At 34.2% G+C, this 14,632-nt stretch overlaps 1 protein-coding gene across 1 annotated transcript in view; it reads right to left on the reverse strand.

Annotated features, from left to right (window-relative positions):
- Window positions 1-2,273: 2,273 nt before the first annotated feature.
- LOC150076516 (CDP-diacylglycerol--inositol 3-phosphatidyltransferase-like) overlaps window positions 2,274-14,632 on the reverse strand; it is a 38,442-nt gene continuing 26,083 nt past the window's right edge. The window contains exons 3-6 of the mRNA XM_090387463.1: window positions 11,242-11,395; window positions 4,406-4,487; window positions 2,757-2,838; window positions 2,274-2,661 (exon numbers count right to left, since the gene is read on the reverse strand). Of these exons, the coding sequence (XP_090243589.1) occupies window positions 2,498-2,661; window positions 2,757-2,838; window positions 4,406-4,487; window positions 11,242-11,395 (482 nt within the window). The 3' untranslated portion in view covers window positions 2,274-2,497. The remainder of the gene's footprint in view (window positions 2,662-2,756; window positions 2,839-4,405; window positions 4,488-11,241; window positions 11,396-14,632) is intronic.

Genomic DNA, 14,632 nt, shown 5'->3' on the forward strand with positions numbered 1-14,632 from the left:
AATACTCTTTGTTTTACAGCAAGGTTTCTTACAACCCCATCTAAACATATCAGTTTTACATTTACTTTTTGTAAGCCAGATTTCAAGATTGCAAACTTCACAAAAAGCTGTACTCTGAAAAATTACATTTTTCACCAACCAAGAAATCCAGTGATCATGCCACTGCATTAAACGGTTCTTGTTCCTCAGAATAAATTGCATATAATATTGAGGTCTTAAAAATTTTTATGGCACCATTAATAAGATTTAACCCAAATGAAAATTTCAAGAGTTGGCAACACTAGTGTTATGCACTTGTCATGGAATGTTTCATCGTTTGCTTTTAATTGATATGCTTACAAAAGTGAAAAATCTACCATTTTGCAGTGTGTTAGTGTTAACAGAAAAAAGTGACTTTATTGTGAACAAGTTCTTTTCTAACCCCTACAAATAACAAGGGAATTGTGAAAGTGTCTCGTCAGTGGCAAAACAAAGTCAACAGTACAAGAAATCAGAAGTAAAAAATTTGCTCTGTAACTCGTGATGTTAAATTGGAGAAGCTTTAAATCTGTGGATAGAAGACCAAACACAAAATTCCATTAAGTTCACTCATCATTCATGAAAAGGCAAAACTAGTGAGAAGTTTTTTTTAGCTATAGCAAAGGTGCTGGATTGAAAGATTTGTTTGAAGTTTCTTATTTACTTCATACTATGGGAGCCATAACTCGGTATTCATGGCATTTCTTAGGAATGTAACCCCCACAAATACCGGGGGTTTACTGTATAGACTTCTTTATGGAGGTTGTCAGTGTTAAATGGAAAAGATTTGACATCTCTCAAAGCAAAATCCAAACTGTTTTATTAGATTTTGGTTCCCAAAAGGAGTTAAGATGGCAAATTTTAGCTTCATCACAGAAAGAGGTTCTAATTATTGATGGATAAGGTTCAACAGGGCACATGAAGTGGATATTAAGATTATATAAGAGAGCAACAGACTATCAATTTGAAACATTTATTTCTCTTCATTTTGGTAAAGCATGAAAATTAATACTAACACTGCATATTAATTAAATTATTTCCATTTTATCAGAGTAGAAATAAGGAAAAGAACTTTTAACATGCTGATACTATACACATTCTATTTACAGTAACATTTCAAAAAGGACAAAATTCAGAAAATTATTCAAGATTATATACATTCTTATGCTTACTGACTAGAAAGATATTTATGAGGTAAACTCCTCTTATTATTACAGAATTTGCACATTTTATAAGACATGAATAATAAAATATAAACAGCCATATTTTCAATTTAGACAACCAATAATGGTCCCAATCAACTTAAAGATTTATTATACATTTTCTTTCTTTTCTAGAAGTCCATCATTGCTGGGAAAGAAAAATATTCTAGAGAAGAGTGATGGAATGAAGCAATACAGATAACTTCTTTTATGAAATTTATCTGATTAAAAATAATGGTCCTAAGTTGAGATCAATAGCATTTAGAGGAACAGGTCATTATTAGAAAGACCTAGAGTGGCAAATGCAGCCCAGTTCTAATTCTGCATTTTTAACTAAAAAGGGGAGATTACAACTTGGTCGTGTTTTGCAGAACATTTCACCAGAGTCATAATTGTAAATCACATGGGGTTTGTGCATTTTTTACCCTCTGCCTTGAAAATGAATTTTCAAAAATATAAAATTATTGCAGATTTGGAAAGAAATATCATTCTATTTCTTTACAAGAAACAAATAGAGTAAAGGTCATTGACTTGCAGAAGCATCAAAGAAAATTAGCAGGAATTTGCAAAAATGGCCTTTAAGTGTTGCAAGTCACTTCAACGATTTTAATTTAGCATCTCAGGCATTAATCCCAAATTAAACAAGGAGTTCAGCTCAGACCAAACAGGTAAATTAAAATTTAATTTTTCAGGGTGTCAATAAAGTAGCACATTGAACAGAAGATGTCATGTGACTTATTTCTCTTGCTTCAAACAAAACATGACAAAAAATCTTTTAATTAAATTTATTTGAAAAAAGTTCACACACAGTCTTTAGTGAAACTTATTCAGGATATTTTAACTTCAATTTTGAGAAGCACACCTTCTCCCTTTACTCAATAAAGATTCATACCAAGGATTATCCACACAAACAGTATTATTGAAATCCCAGAAGATACACATCCTCTCCTGCTTTGGATAAAAGTATAACAGCAGGAGTGCAGTAGCACACACACTCCTTGAGTGGACCAGTGTCAGATTATGGTCCATTTCCCTCAACCATGAATTGTTGAGGGCTACACTTTACTATAACTGGATCAAAAGGTTCATTTTGATTAGAGTTGGTTTTACATTTCATGCCAGGTTCCACAATATATAAACAAAAATCACAGCACAATTTGACAACATTATGCATGTTTAAGTAAACTACCTGGATTATAATATATTGAGTACAAAAACTATGTAAAGCTATATAAAATATAAGTACTTCTACCAACAATGAAGCAACTCAAAATGCATCATTCTTTCTTTACTCCTTCTTGGGATCGATCAGCAACATCAATTATACTCAAATTCTGACAAGCTGTGATCATTTGTAGTAAACTAATTAGTGACTTTGTAACAGCAATCGGTGCAGCCAGTATCATTACAATCCGGATAATCCCCAAATTCAGCAATGGAACTATTAGAGAGAAAAAAAGTGCATACTTGTACTATCACTTAAAAATGAATTTTTTTTGTTGAAACAAAGCACTTCAAAATATTATTTTTGCTTACCTACAGGACCTTCAGTGAAATATAATAGGTACAACATACTGTAGAAAAGCTCATTACCAGCACACATACAAAAAAGAACAGGCTGCAAAATAAAAATATTTTATCAAAAAGTATCAATTATATCATATTAACCAAGCAGAAGTGGTGCATTAAGTGCTAGTCCAAGGTTACTTTCCTACTATGGGGAAGCTTAGTTGGAATCAATCCATGAGATTTTTCATCCTGCAAACACTCAAATAGTTTGAAAAATAATACCACTGCTGCAAGGTTAAGCATTATCAACAAAACAATGATATAAATATTTACTGCTATATATTAAAATAAAAATAGCAAGGAGGATACTAGGATGGATGAGTAGCAAAGCCTATAACAGAGACAAAAGCTGAGTATGGGGACAACTTTTTCAAATATGTGAAAACTAATCAGGTCTCATCTAAAGTCATAGGCATTTCACTAAAATAAATTGCAGGGCACCATTGACTGGTGGAATCAGATCTTGGACCACTGCTGTGTCTGATTTTGATAAATGACAACAAAGAGCATGATATTAAAATTTTCTTAACCTGCAAAAAGTAGAGTGCTGATTAGAGTAATTTATTCAGCTTAATAAGCAAAAACATACATTGAAAATTGATTAAATTATATTACCAGGATAGTATTCAAACAAAACTTATTTAATAAAGGGGGGAAAAAAGTTTTAGGATGAGAGAATTCTTTTGAATATATGCTGACAGTAGTAACACATCTCAAAAACAACATGCAGTTTGAAAGTTAATACTGAGTAATGTTCAATAATAAAGAACCTCATTGTATCTGGCTTTATTTAATTCTGGAAAAACTATTTTCATCCATTAATTTCCAAATCAAATTTTTTTTTTTTTTCTGTTACAGGTGTTTTCTAATTATAACTTATTGTGATATGCATCATAAAACACTTTGGTTTTTCACCATACCAGGTATTGTGATATGCATCATAAAACACTTTGGTTTTTCACCATACCAGGCATTCTTTACTAATGTTATCAGTGGATTTTCCCCAGGGTTCAGTGCTGGGTCCATTATTGATGAAGGTATATCAGATGATACAATGGGTAGCAATAATCCTAGAGAAACTTAACTGTGTGGTACAACACTCAAGGTGAGGGTAATTGTGCAGTACAAAGCCATAGTCACACCAACCCCACATCTGCTGGAACAGGCTCAGTGACAGAAACAAAAGGGTACTCTTACCTAGAAAGACTTCAGTTCTGCAGCTGGACACCTCAGGGGGAGATCTGGATGTGAATGGCATTCTTTCTAAGACTACACATGATGGGACAAATTTAAATTCAGGAAAAAGAGTTGCAAGATGGATGGGTGAAGTGTGCAGTTTTATGACCTTCCTTTCTTCTATTATTTGCTACTGTTGGCTTATATACTGAGAAGATTAAAGTATAATACTATTTATTTTATGCCATTATAAAAAAATACTGTTAATAAATTTTGTTGTTGTCATCCAATATTTTATACTCCCCAAAAGTGTAGCAAGAAACATTTGTTAAACAACACTAACTACTGCTATCCCAGTAACATGATGACTGCAAGTTGTTTTATAGTCACAGTTACACTCAGTTATAAAAACCAGCTTAAAATTTTTAATTGACACTTACCCTTGAAGTATAATATACTTTCATTATTGGGTTTTCTGAGACATCTATAAATTTATGACTAGTTTTTCCTTGCATTAAAGACCTAGAAAAATTTAATTTGTTGATATAAGAGATTGAGTAATTTTTACAAAGAATAAACTGTGCTCAAACATCACATTTGTTATATTAGTGAAAAAGTGCAACTAACTTAATTTTTGGTAAATGTGTTCAGTCTCTGAAAAACAAATATTAATGCAACAAAAATAGTTATTTGGTGGTGACAGGCTCAAGGTGTGTGCTACGTACTGCTGCTCATCCACCTGCCTATGGAGGCACCAACAACAAAATGATACTGTTATTGAGAAAGGATGATTACAAGTGTGCAAATTAAAGAAATCCTGGAAACTTAGGAGTGAGAAACTCAAGTAATCTCTTTTGCTTCCTTAAATCATCTTACCAGAATTTTTATTAGTGGTCATAGATATTATCATTTTCTAGAAGACATGAAGTAAACCTAAATGGCACAGGGTTTCCTTGTTTTGTTTGTAGATTTAATACGGTTATTTAGCTTTCCTGCATATTATAAGACAGTGGTCTCCAAAGTAGAGTGTGCAAGATGATCCATGGAGTGATTTAGCAAACAAGCACTGCAATCCTTCCATTTGGATCAACATACCTATGTGAGGTGACTTTCTCTGCAATGGCTGTTATTAAAACCACATTTAGAAATAAACTTAACCTGGAACCAGATCTTCAAGTAGCTGTGTCCCAAAGTATGAAAGCAAGTACACAGCAATAATGAAAAATGCTGTTGATATGATTTATAAATACAAAAAATATATTGTATTAAACTTTTTTTTATTCTGGGGTGGGTGGATTGGGCTGGTATCACACAACCAGGTTTTTTTTTTAGATAGGACTAGGAACACTTATTAATCACAAAAAGTGGCAATACAGTACAACATGAAGCTTTATCTTTAATTGGGGAACAATTTTTTCACCAACTTCAATTAGCTTTCTTTATTTGGTTATAATGCAAAATTTAGACAAACTAAAATGAAATCCTTCCATTTGATATGTTCTCAGCATGGAAGCAAGCACTTATGAGATGACCTGATATAACAGTAATACTCTGTCACTGAAGAAATGTTTCATAAGCCTTGCTTGTTCTCTCATACACATGATTTGTGCATGGTAAAGACAGATTTCATAGATGCTCGTTCAATCTTTCCAATTATTTACCCATACCATTCTGGTCTGTCTTGACACTTAATACTCCCATTTTATTGATACCACCCAGGATCATTACAGTAACTTACTAGTTTTAATAATGCAGGGGTTGATTGTGAATAAAATTCCTCAGATGTTATCTAAAAAAATGAAATATTAATCTTTATTTATTTACAATGGTCACAATTTTAGAAGTTAAGGATCCCAAAACATGTAACAATTTATTGGCACCAGAAGCAGGATTTAATGAATTGTTCCCCATTGGGAAATTAACAACAAATACCTTAGAATTCAGAACACAAATGGATGCATAATATGATTCTAAAACACCCTCAACAATATGCCTTATAGTTAAGTAAGTGCTGCATGCCACTAAAAGATAGCCCTCAAAAATATTCTAAATGTCACATTCAACATGAACAGAAAAATTGTGAGCACGCATAGCAGAAGTTAAATGAAACATTTATTGTTACAGTGGTTTAATTGTTTACAGATCTCTCCATTCTACTCAATGGATGTGGTCGCGTTGAATTATAATTTTTTTATGAAATACAGTAGAGAATGATGAAAGAAATATTTTGGTATTTAAAATGTAAACCTGACACAGTTACCCGTGGCTGTGCTGTAGGGATACTGATTGCATCGCTGCTATGTACGATGGCGATTTTTGTCAATCCGATTTAAAGACTACCTTTAAATCTATACGAAGGTCTATAAAATGAAAAAACAAGCTAAGTATGCAAACCTTGGTGCTTTCTTAAAGACAAGAAAACCAGTAATTCTTCATTTGTTAATCTCATATAAAATAATTTGAACAAGTTAGTTTGTAGTAAATCACTGAAATGGAATTGTTTTTGTTATATTTCATATTGTGAAGGCATTCACAATAAATTGCACTACCTCGAATAAGCAACGTTCCACCGGCATAGAAGCCTGATGGCACCATTTCAAGGCTTTTTTTTTGCCTCTCATTGTTAGGTGGGTAGGTACCCTGGTGTTACAATTAGTGACAACCTAGTCATAAAGTATAACTCCCCAATATGAGATGCCTGATGGTGTGCAAGAGTATAGACTAAAAAGGTATTTAGAGCTAAAAGCCTCAGCCTACAGAAAATTAACTAACTGAACAAGTTAGTTCATAGAAAATCACTAAAGCAGGTGAAATGGCATCATTTTTGTTATCTCATATTGTGAATGCCTTCTAAATGTCACATGATGCTTTGCATTAACATCCTTCACATTTGAAAATACATTTAGTTCAGTTTTTAAAGCCATTATTACAAAAAAGTACTTACAACTTTTTTTTTTTCAGTGACAGATTTATGAGCCTGAAAAAAATATTACACATATCCATTGAGATATTTTTGTAACGTTCTTATGCTTTAACCAAAATATATTTTTCAGCACACAGCTAGGATATTGCAAAAGAATTAATGAACTGAAGTCGTCAACATCTTTGTTTAAGTATTCCAGGGTAAACTTAATATATTAAAAATCCTTTCTGTTATAAGATTTATCATGAATTTATAATCAACTTATCTTTCTTTACTATTTTGGTTAACTTTATTCCTAAATGAAAAAAAGTCCTGTCAGTAACCAATAAGGATTTTTTTTTTTTTTGATTTGGTAGTTGTTGGCGCATCGGCTTCTGTGGCCATATTGCACCTCCCAAGGTTTTTGCAGTACTTTGATCCAAGCCCGAGGCGGGAATCGAACCCGCGACCTTTGGGTTGCCGGGCAGGTACTTTACCCACTCGGCTAGCCTGGTCGGCTAACCAATAAGGAAGCAAAGATTTGATCAAGAATTTGGTTTTCTCTAATAGGAGACTGAAAATACTTTAATTTAAAGCTATTCAAATTCTGCACATTTAGCAGCAGCACCTAAAACTCACACCCACAAAATGAGACAAGGCAATAAACTCTTCAAATTTCTTGACTATTGGGAAGAACAATTATATTAAATGCATTTAATACTAAAACTTGATTTAAACAGCACTGCAGTCACGCTTTTCAAAATATGACAGTGAGAAATATAAAATTTTTCTGATGGAGGAAGATATACAGGGCAGTCAAAAAGTAATACCTTTTTTAATTTTTACACTTGAAATGTTTGTTTCAGATTTGAAATATAATTTTAGCATTAGTAGAGGCATACGATGCAAGCTTACACAATATCGGCCAAAAAAAAAAAGCCTTGAATTCATTTAAGCTGTCAACCACATAAAACTAAAGGCTAATTTCCACACATCTATTCTGCAAAGAATCCCAGCAGCACTGAGCATGCTCAATCCATTCAAAGCCTTATACACTCGCAGGCACATAGTCTCCAGACACTGTAATTTGCGAAACTTATACCTTTCTTCATAAGAGCAGCCCCTTGTTGCCCTTCTCTGTACTGGTTCCATTAGCTCTACATCCTTCCTAAAATGAAGCCTCCAAACCTGTATACAGTACTCAAGGTGTGGTCTTATACAAGGGGATAATCACCTTATCTCTGCTAGAAAAAATTCCTGTATATCATTGACAAGACAGCATGAGCTACTCTTGCAGACCATCTGACTGCAAAATTACCTCCCAGGTCCTTTTCATTCTCTACCAGTTGATACGTTACTCTGGGGTTACTGCTACCCATATGCAATACTTTACATTTGTCAATGTTAAACTTCATTTGCTGCCCATCTGCAGAACATTTCTAGATCCTGTTGCAGTAGCATACTGTCATTAAGTTTGATATACTTTCATTAATAAACACAGGAAAACAACAATGGACTCCACTAATAACATTAGTCTACGAACAGCAGTATCCATTGATTCCCTCCAATTTGTACAGCAATCTTCCACACACAACAGTATCAAAATGTTCCTTTGTGACCACATCATAGTATCCAATCAAATTTATCAGAGAAGGCTTCCCTTTAACAAAACCCATGCTGCATCTGAACTATACTGAAGCCTTCTTTAGATGACTCCATTAATTTCCCTGGAACAGAAGTTAAACTAACACATCTGTAATTACTTGTGTTAATCTTTGATCCTCCTTTGTGAATTGGGGTCACATTTGCACATCTCTAGTCCAAATAAGCTCTCATAATTATGGCTAAGGGTTTGCTTACTTCTTTTACTGCCTCCTTTAATATAACTGGATAGATCCCATCCACCTCAGGTGCCTTTCTTATGTTTATCTTCAACAATTTGCCCTCCACTTTGCTCTCAGTTATTACAAAATCATCTGGCTCACTGCCAGAGTTTAATTCACCTCTGCCATCCCCCTCCTCCGAATAACTACTCGTGTAAATGTAGATGCAAAATACTCATTTAGTTTTTTAGCTACCTAAGCAGAATCATCAACAGTTCAACCAATCTGATTCATACCCTTCCTTCTAAAGTTTACATAAGTAAAGAACTTATTGCTGTTTTTCTTTGCTTCCTTTGCCAAAGACTTCTTGCAATCTGACTTTATTAGAGACCCGCTTATATCTACTATAGGCTTCTGTGTCACCTATTAATTTATATTCATCCCATGCATTTTTCTTCTCTGCTACATGTCTCATTAGTTCATCTAACATCCATTTAAGCCTAAACCTTGAACTATATTTCTTAGTTGGTGTGAAAAGCGTAGCAGCTTCCAAGATTAATTATTTGAATGCTTCCCATTTCGAATTTGCTGTTGGTCCCACCATAGTCACCTTTCAATTTCATTCAAGATTTTACTTATGTAATACCCTAAATAAACAGATTATCATTTAACAAAGGAGCAGCAGTTAAACATAATTACCAAAACAACAATAATGGAACTAAAGCTGCTAGCTTGCTAGCAGAAGAATTTAATATTGCCTAGTTCAAAGTTATATATATCATAAGACTGGTCAGAAAATTTGAAGAAACCAGAAGCGTAAATGATGCAGAAAAGTCAGATGAATTAAGACAATCACTGGTGCAAACTCCTCAAAAATCCAGTTGACGTCTATCTGCGGTGTTCTTCAACTCTTAAAAGAGAACAAGGAAGCATTACATTCCTCGGGTGCTACAAAGTTTGTGAAGATGAAAACTTTCCTAATAAGATATATGGTCAGATGTCTCAGCAGCCATCTCATTCATAGGAACAATATACCCAATATTCTTTGATCAGACTTAAACAGCATAATTATTTGCAAATGTTACAAACTGAATTTTGCCCTAGAGTTCATGATCAAAATATATTTTTTTTTCAAATAGTACTCCACCCCATTATGGGGTTAGGAAATGGTTAATTCTCAATTTCACATTCACCAGATCTATCCACTCTTGATTTCTATTTATGTGAATATTTGGGGCAGGAGCATTTTGAACATTTTTTGTAGATATTAAGATTCTGCTACATAAAGGAACATATTAAACAGCATTTGAGTTTCTTTAATAAAGGATATCAATAATTTGTAAAATAGAAATAAAAAAAAAGGCATTTCTTTTGCACCACCCTATATTTATGTATATTCATTCATTTACACCCTAATTAATTACCCATATATCTAAGTAAAAAACAAATCAAAAATACACTGAGTGATCACTGAATTATTACCACCTCGTAGGTCCTCCTTTTGCCCTCAGTACAGCAACTATCCGACGTAGCATTGATCCAACAAAAGCGTTCAGGAGGTGATTGGTGTACCAGATGCCTGATATGCCTTTCCATAGTGTCCCACAAGTGCTCTATGGAATCGATATGCTGGAAGTCAGAACTCTGTTCCTCAAACCATTCCTGTCCGATGGCTCAGCGCATTGTCATCTTGGAAGACACCATCGCCATTCGAGAAAAAGTGTAACACAGTGGGGTGTACACAGTCAGTTGATGATAGCAGAGACCACTGATAGGTTGTTCCACATGCACCAGGGGTCCAAGTTCCTGCCTGCACATTTGATACCATGCATGATGGATCAAGAGCCTCATATTGTTGACACCAAATCCGTACACGACCATCCACGGTGTGAAGTAAATAACGTGATTCATCCGACCAGCACACCTTCTAATGTCCAACTTGCATACTCTTTCCCCAGGCGAGTCTTTTATGCCCCTGAACCTTGGTTAGAAAAGGATGTCGTAGTGGTCGTCTACTGGTATAGCCCATGCATGCAATGCATGGTCATGCCAGATATTGGGTAGTCAACTCTTTAACAGTGCTGTGCCTGTACGAGTCGTTGGACCAGGTGCTTACCTCTAACATCGACCTTTGCAGTTTTGCCATCGGGTTGTTGTTTAACAACTTTGATGCCAGTCCTGGTACACTTTAACACTGCGGCTCTCGAATACTCCACCAGTTCAGCCATTTGGGAAATCAAAGCACCAACTCATCGAGCACCCACAATCTGTCCTTTATCAAAGTCCGATTAATCCTTCCTTTTACTGATCACGCTTGGAATTTTACTACCTACTGAACCACTGACACCTTATCTATGCTACATATGTCAACTAACCCTGCACTCTCACACCTCATGTGGTCAATGGGTCGCATTCAGTTTTCATAGGGTTGGTCATAATTCAGTGATCACTCAGTGTATATTCTCATGGTTAAAAGGAACTAATTTAAACATTGAAAATGGATTGATTTAATTATTTCAATTCATAAATTTTCAAAAGAATTTTTGCTTACGTATGCAGATGTATCCAATGACTAGCAATATCAAGTGTGACACTCAATTGAAAAAAAAACATATACTGAGGATAGAAATAAGATAATGTAACTAGCAAGCACATAGTAGCACATCTATCAGTTATTTGATCTAACATGGCTCCAAACTTGGTCCCTGAAAGAAAAATATTATGCACTCAGAAATATGATATACATGGATTACTTAAGCAATGTAATTTAAAAATAAACCCTGCTGAGAGATATGGAGAATGGTAAAAATTCCCAAAATATTCAATATGTGATACAATTTTTTTGATCAAATAACAGTACAGGCAACCCCTGTATAATATGGTACTTCTACAACACGATTGAAAAATTTCAAGCAATCCTCGCATAACATAGTTTCACTCTAACATGGTTAGAGCATTTCAGTAAACCTCACATAACGGTATTTTTGAGCATTTCTGCAGGAAAAACCCTGCTATTATGTCGGATGTAATTTTTCAATGTTTCCACTGTTGACTTGCTAGTCAAAAAAAAATTGAGAAATCAGTGTATTTTATTTTGTTGGGAAATTCCCAGCAAAATAAAATTAGCACACCAGACCATCCAAATGTTGAAGTTATCTGCCTACTGCCACAGTTGCACTGCTTTAATACAACTTCTTTCATTCAGCCGTTAGATCAAGGCATTATATCCACCTTTAAAACTCATTCCATCAGAAAATCGTCACAATGGATTTTGAAAAAAAATTGATTCAGAATTGATTCTGAAGTAATGGAAGCATGGAAACATTTCTCAATTGTGGACTGTATCAGAATCATAGCTTTATTACTAAAAGAAGTAAAACTGTCAACATTAAATGCATGTAGAAAAATATGGCCAGAGTCAGTTCATTCAGGAAATATAATTGAATGAGCAGAAAACGGAATCGGTGCGATAGTTGAACTTGCTACGTCAGTAGGAGGGAAAGGTTTTGACGATATGACTATTAAAGCCCCCGTGTGTAGCACAGTTGATAGAATGGACCTCCTCCCCACATTGGCTGAAAAAGACCCGAGTTCCAATCCCAACAATCACAATGTGGCTGAGTTAGTCAGGTGAAGGTAGCATGGTTTTTTCACCCAGCAAAACAGAAAATCAACCTCAGGACACGCACATTTATAGACAATATACAAAGAGTAACATGGCCTTAGTCGCAAATGCTCCTAAAAAAAGATATGCTAACTGAAGATGTTCAAGAATTACTTGTAGAAAAAGAAGCAGGTGTAGTGGGGATTTGGTGCAAATGGCATCGGAGATCAAATCAATTCAGATCTTGATATCGCAGAAAAATTCCAAATTTTACAATAAAAAGTATAGGGAAAGGCATATAAAGTTAGCCAAGCAATTAGAATCTTATTTTTTTTAATGCAGATTCTTGAATGAAAGGAGCTTCAAAAATGCTTAGTTCCATACGATGAAATTTACAGAGATTTATCAAACAAACCCAGATTACTGATTTTTTAAAGAGAGCAGAAGATACACAAAATCTAGAATATTGTATTGTTGTTAGCTTTTAGAACATAACTCCCGTTTTTTGTACTTTTTCTTAGTCCTCTATAACATGGTTTTGCACAACACAACATTTTACAGGAGCCTAATAACAGTGTTATATGTGAGTTACCTGTATTAACAATCAAAATATTTTTTTATTATTTCTCATGTTAACTTCCTTAAAACTCTCTCAGTAAAGGGCAAGTACTAAGATACTGCTTCTTCATACTTCTAACTCAGTAAACATCTTTTGCTATATAAAAGCTTATCTTCTATTTCACATTTTAAAAAGAACTGAAATCCATTTAGCTGCTGAATCTAACAGAATAGCTCTCCCCCATTTTAACATGGACAAACAAAAACTGGCCACCAACATACCATCTCGTGCACCACAACGAACAAAAATCAAAATTGGATGTCAATAATCATGCTCCTTCCAATTAAATCACTGAGTAAAGTATTTAAACTCATCTCACACCTGCAGATACCACTTATATAATATAAGGCTGGCATAACTCCCCCAACTAAGAAATACCAGGTAGAAGACTGCATTAATTCCACTTTCTAACAGAACCCTCTTTGCTGATTGGTTCTTTCCTTATCCCTGAAGGTGACTCAGCACCTTAAAAATGATATATCCTATTATTAAAGAGACCTGTGCACTCTGGATTCATTATTATTACGTGACACTGAGCAAAACAGAAGACAGAATAAATTATGACAGGTTTAATAGTAATTGTAAAACATATATTATGAAAGGTTTAGTATTAAACCTGTCAATTTATTGTCTTCCGTTTCACTCTGTCACACAATAATCCACAATAATAATGATATATCCTTGTTTTCAGAAACCACCAACACTGCAAAATAAATTGCTGAAAGTCATTCTTTCTATTAACTTGAAGTTTTATTTTTAATTCTGTACAGGCCTTCACATAATGGTACCTACCACACAACAGCAACTTCTTTAACTACCTGTCAGAAATGCTAAAGATTCCAAATCATGTGAATATGTATGCAGTGCCCCCCACTGTAGGAGTATAGTACTTATGGAAATTCACCATAACAGAAATAAGACTATTTTTTTTGTGCATGTAAAAATTTAACAAGGAGATAGTGAAGTATAAAGTTAAATTAAACAATAGTTAACAACTTCAAACATACAGTAGGGTCTCAAAGTACACAAAGGTTATGTTCCTAGTTTTTTGTGTAACTTGAGGTTCTCCCATTAAAAATTGTATTAAAGTAAAACTACACAAACTCCTATAAATAATATATGCATCTGTATAAGCTGAATTTACATAGACCTAAAATAAAGCACAGTCAAAGTCATAGAGAAAATCTTTTATGAAAAATAGTCTGTACTTGTAAAGGATGCACCGTTAGAGGAAGCCATGTTTAGGCTAACGACACACATTATTAATCCATAAGATTTCTTTAAGTAGAGAAAGCTTACTCATCAGAACAGAAACTGATACTGTGCATCTGCTGTTAGTTAAGAAACACAAAATCTAAGAAAGTACATCCAGTTGACATAGATGGACAGTGCAATTTTGAGTCAGTTTGGTTTGACATAAGCACTGGGAAAACAAAAATGAGGGTAGGGGTTTGTTATGGGCCTAATGACTCTGATGAATGGAATGAACAATTATACAGAGAAATAGAATGGGCCAGTAAATCAGAATGTCTAATAATGGGGTATTTTAACATCCCAGATATAGACAGGAACTTGTGGGTTGGTCAATCACACACTAGCAAGGCTTTTGTGGATTTATTGGATGATTTTTTCTATAGCAGCATGTTTGAGAGGCAACAAGAGGGAGTAACACTCTTGATCTGATTATCAGCAGTGATTATTCATGCATTAAGAAATTAC

Source organism: Mastigoproctus giganteus, chromosome 13 (assembly GCF_048544385.1).
Source record: "Mastigoproctus giganteus isolate SK-2022 chromosome 13, ASM4854438v1, whole genome shotgun sequence".
In the NCBI taxonomy this organism is placed as follows: Eukaryota; Metazoa; Arthropoda; class Arachnida; order Uropygi; family Thelyphonidae; genus Mastigoproctus; species Mastigoproctus giganteus.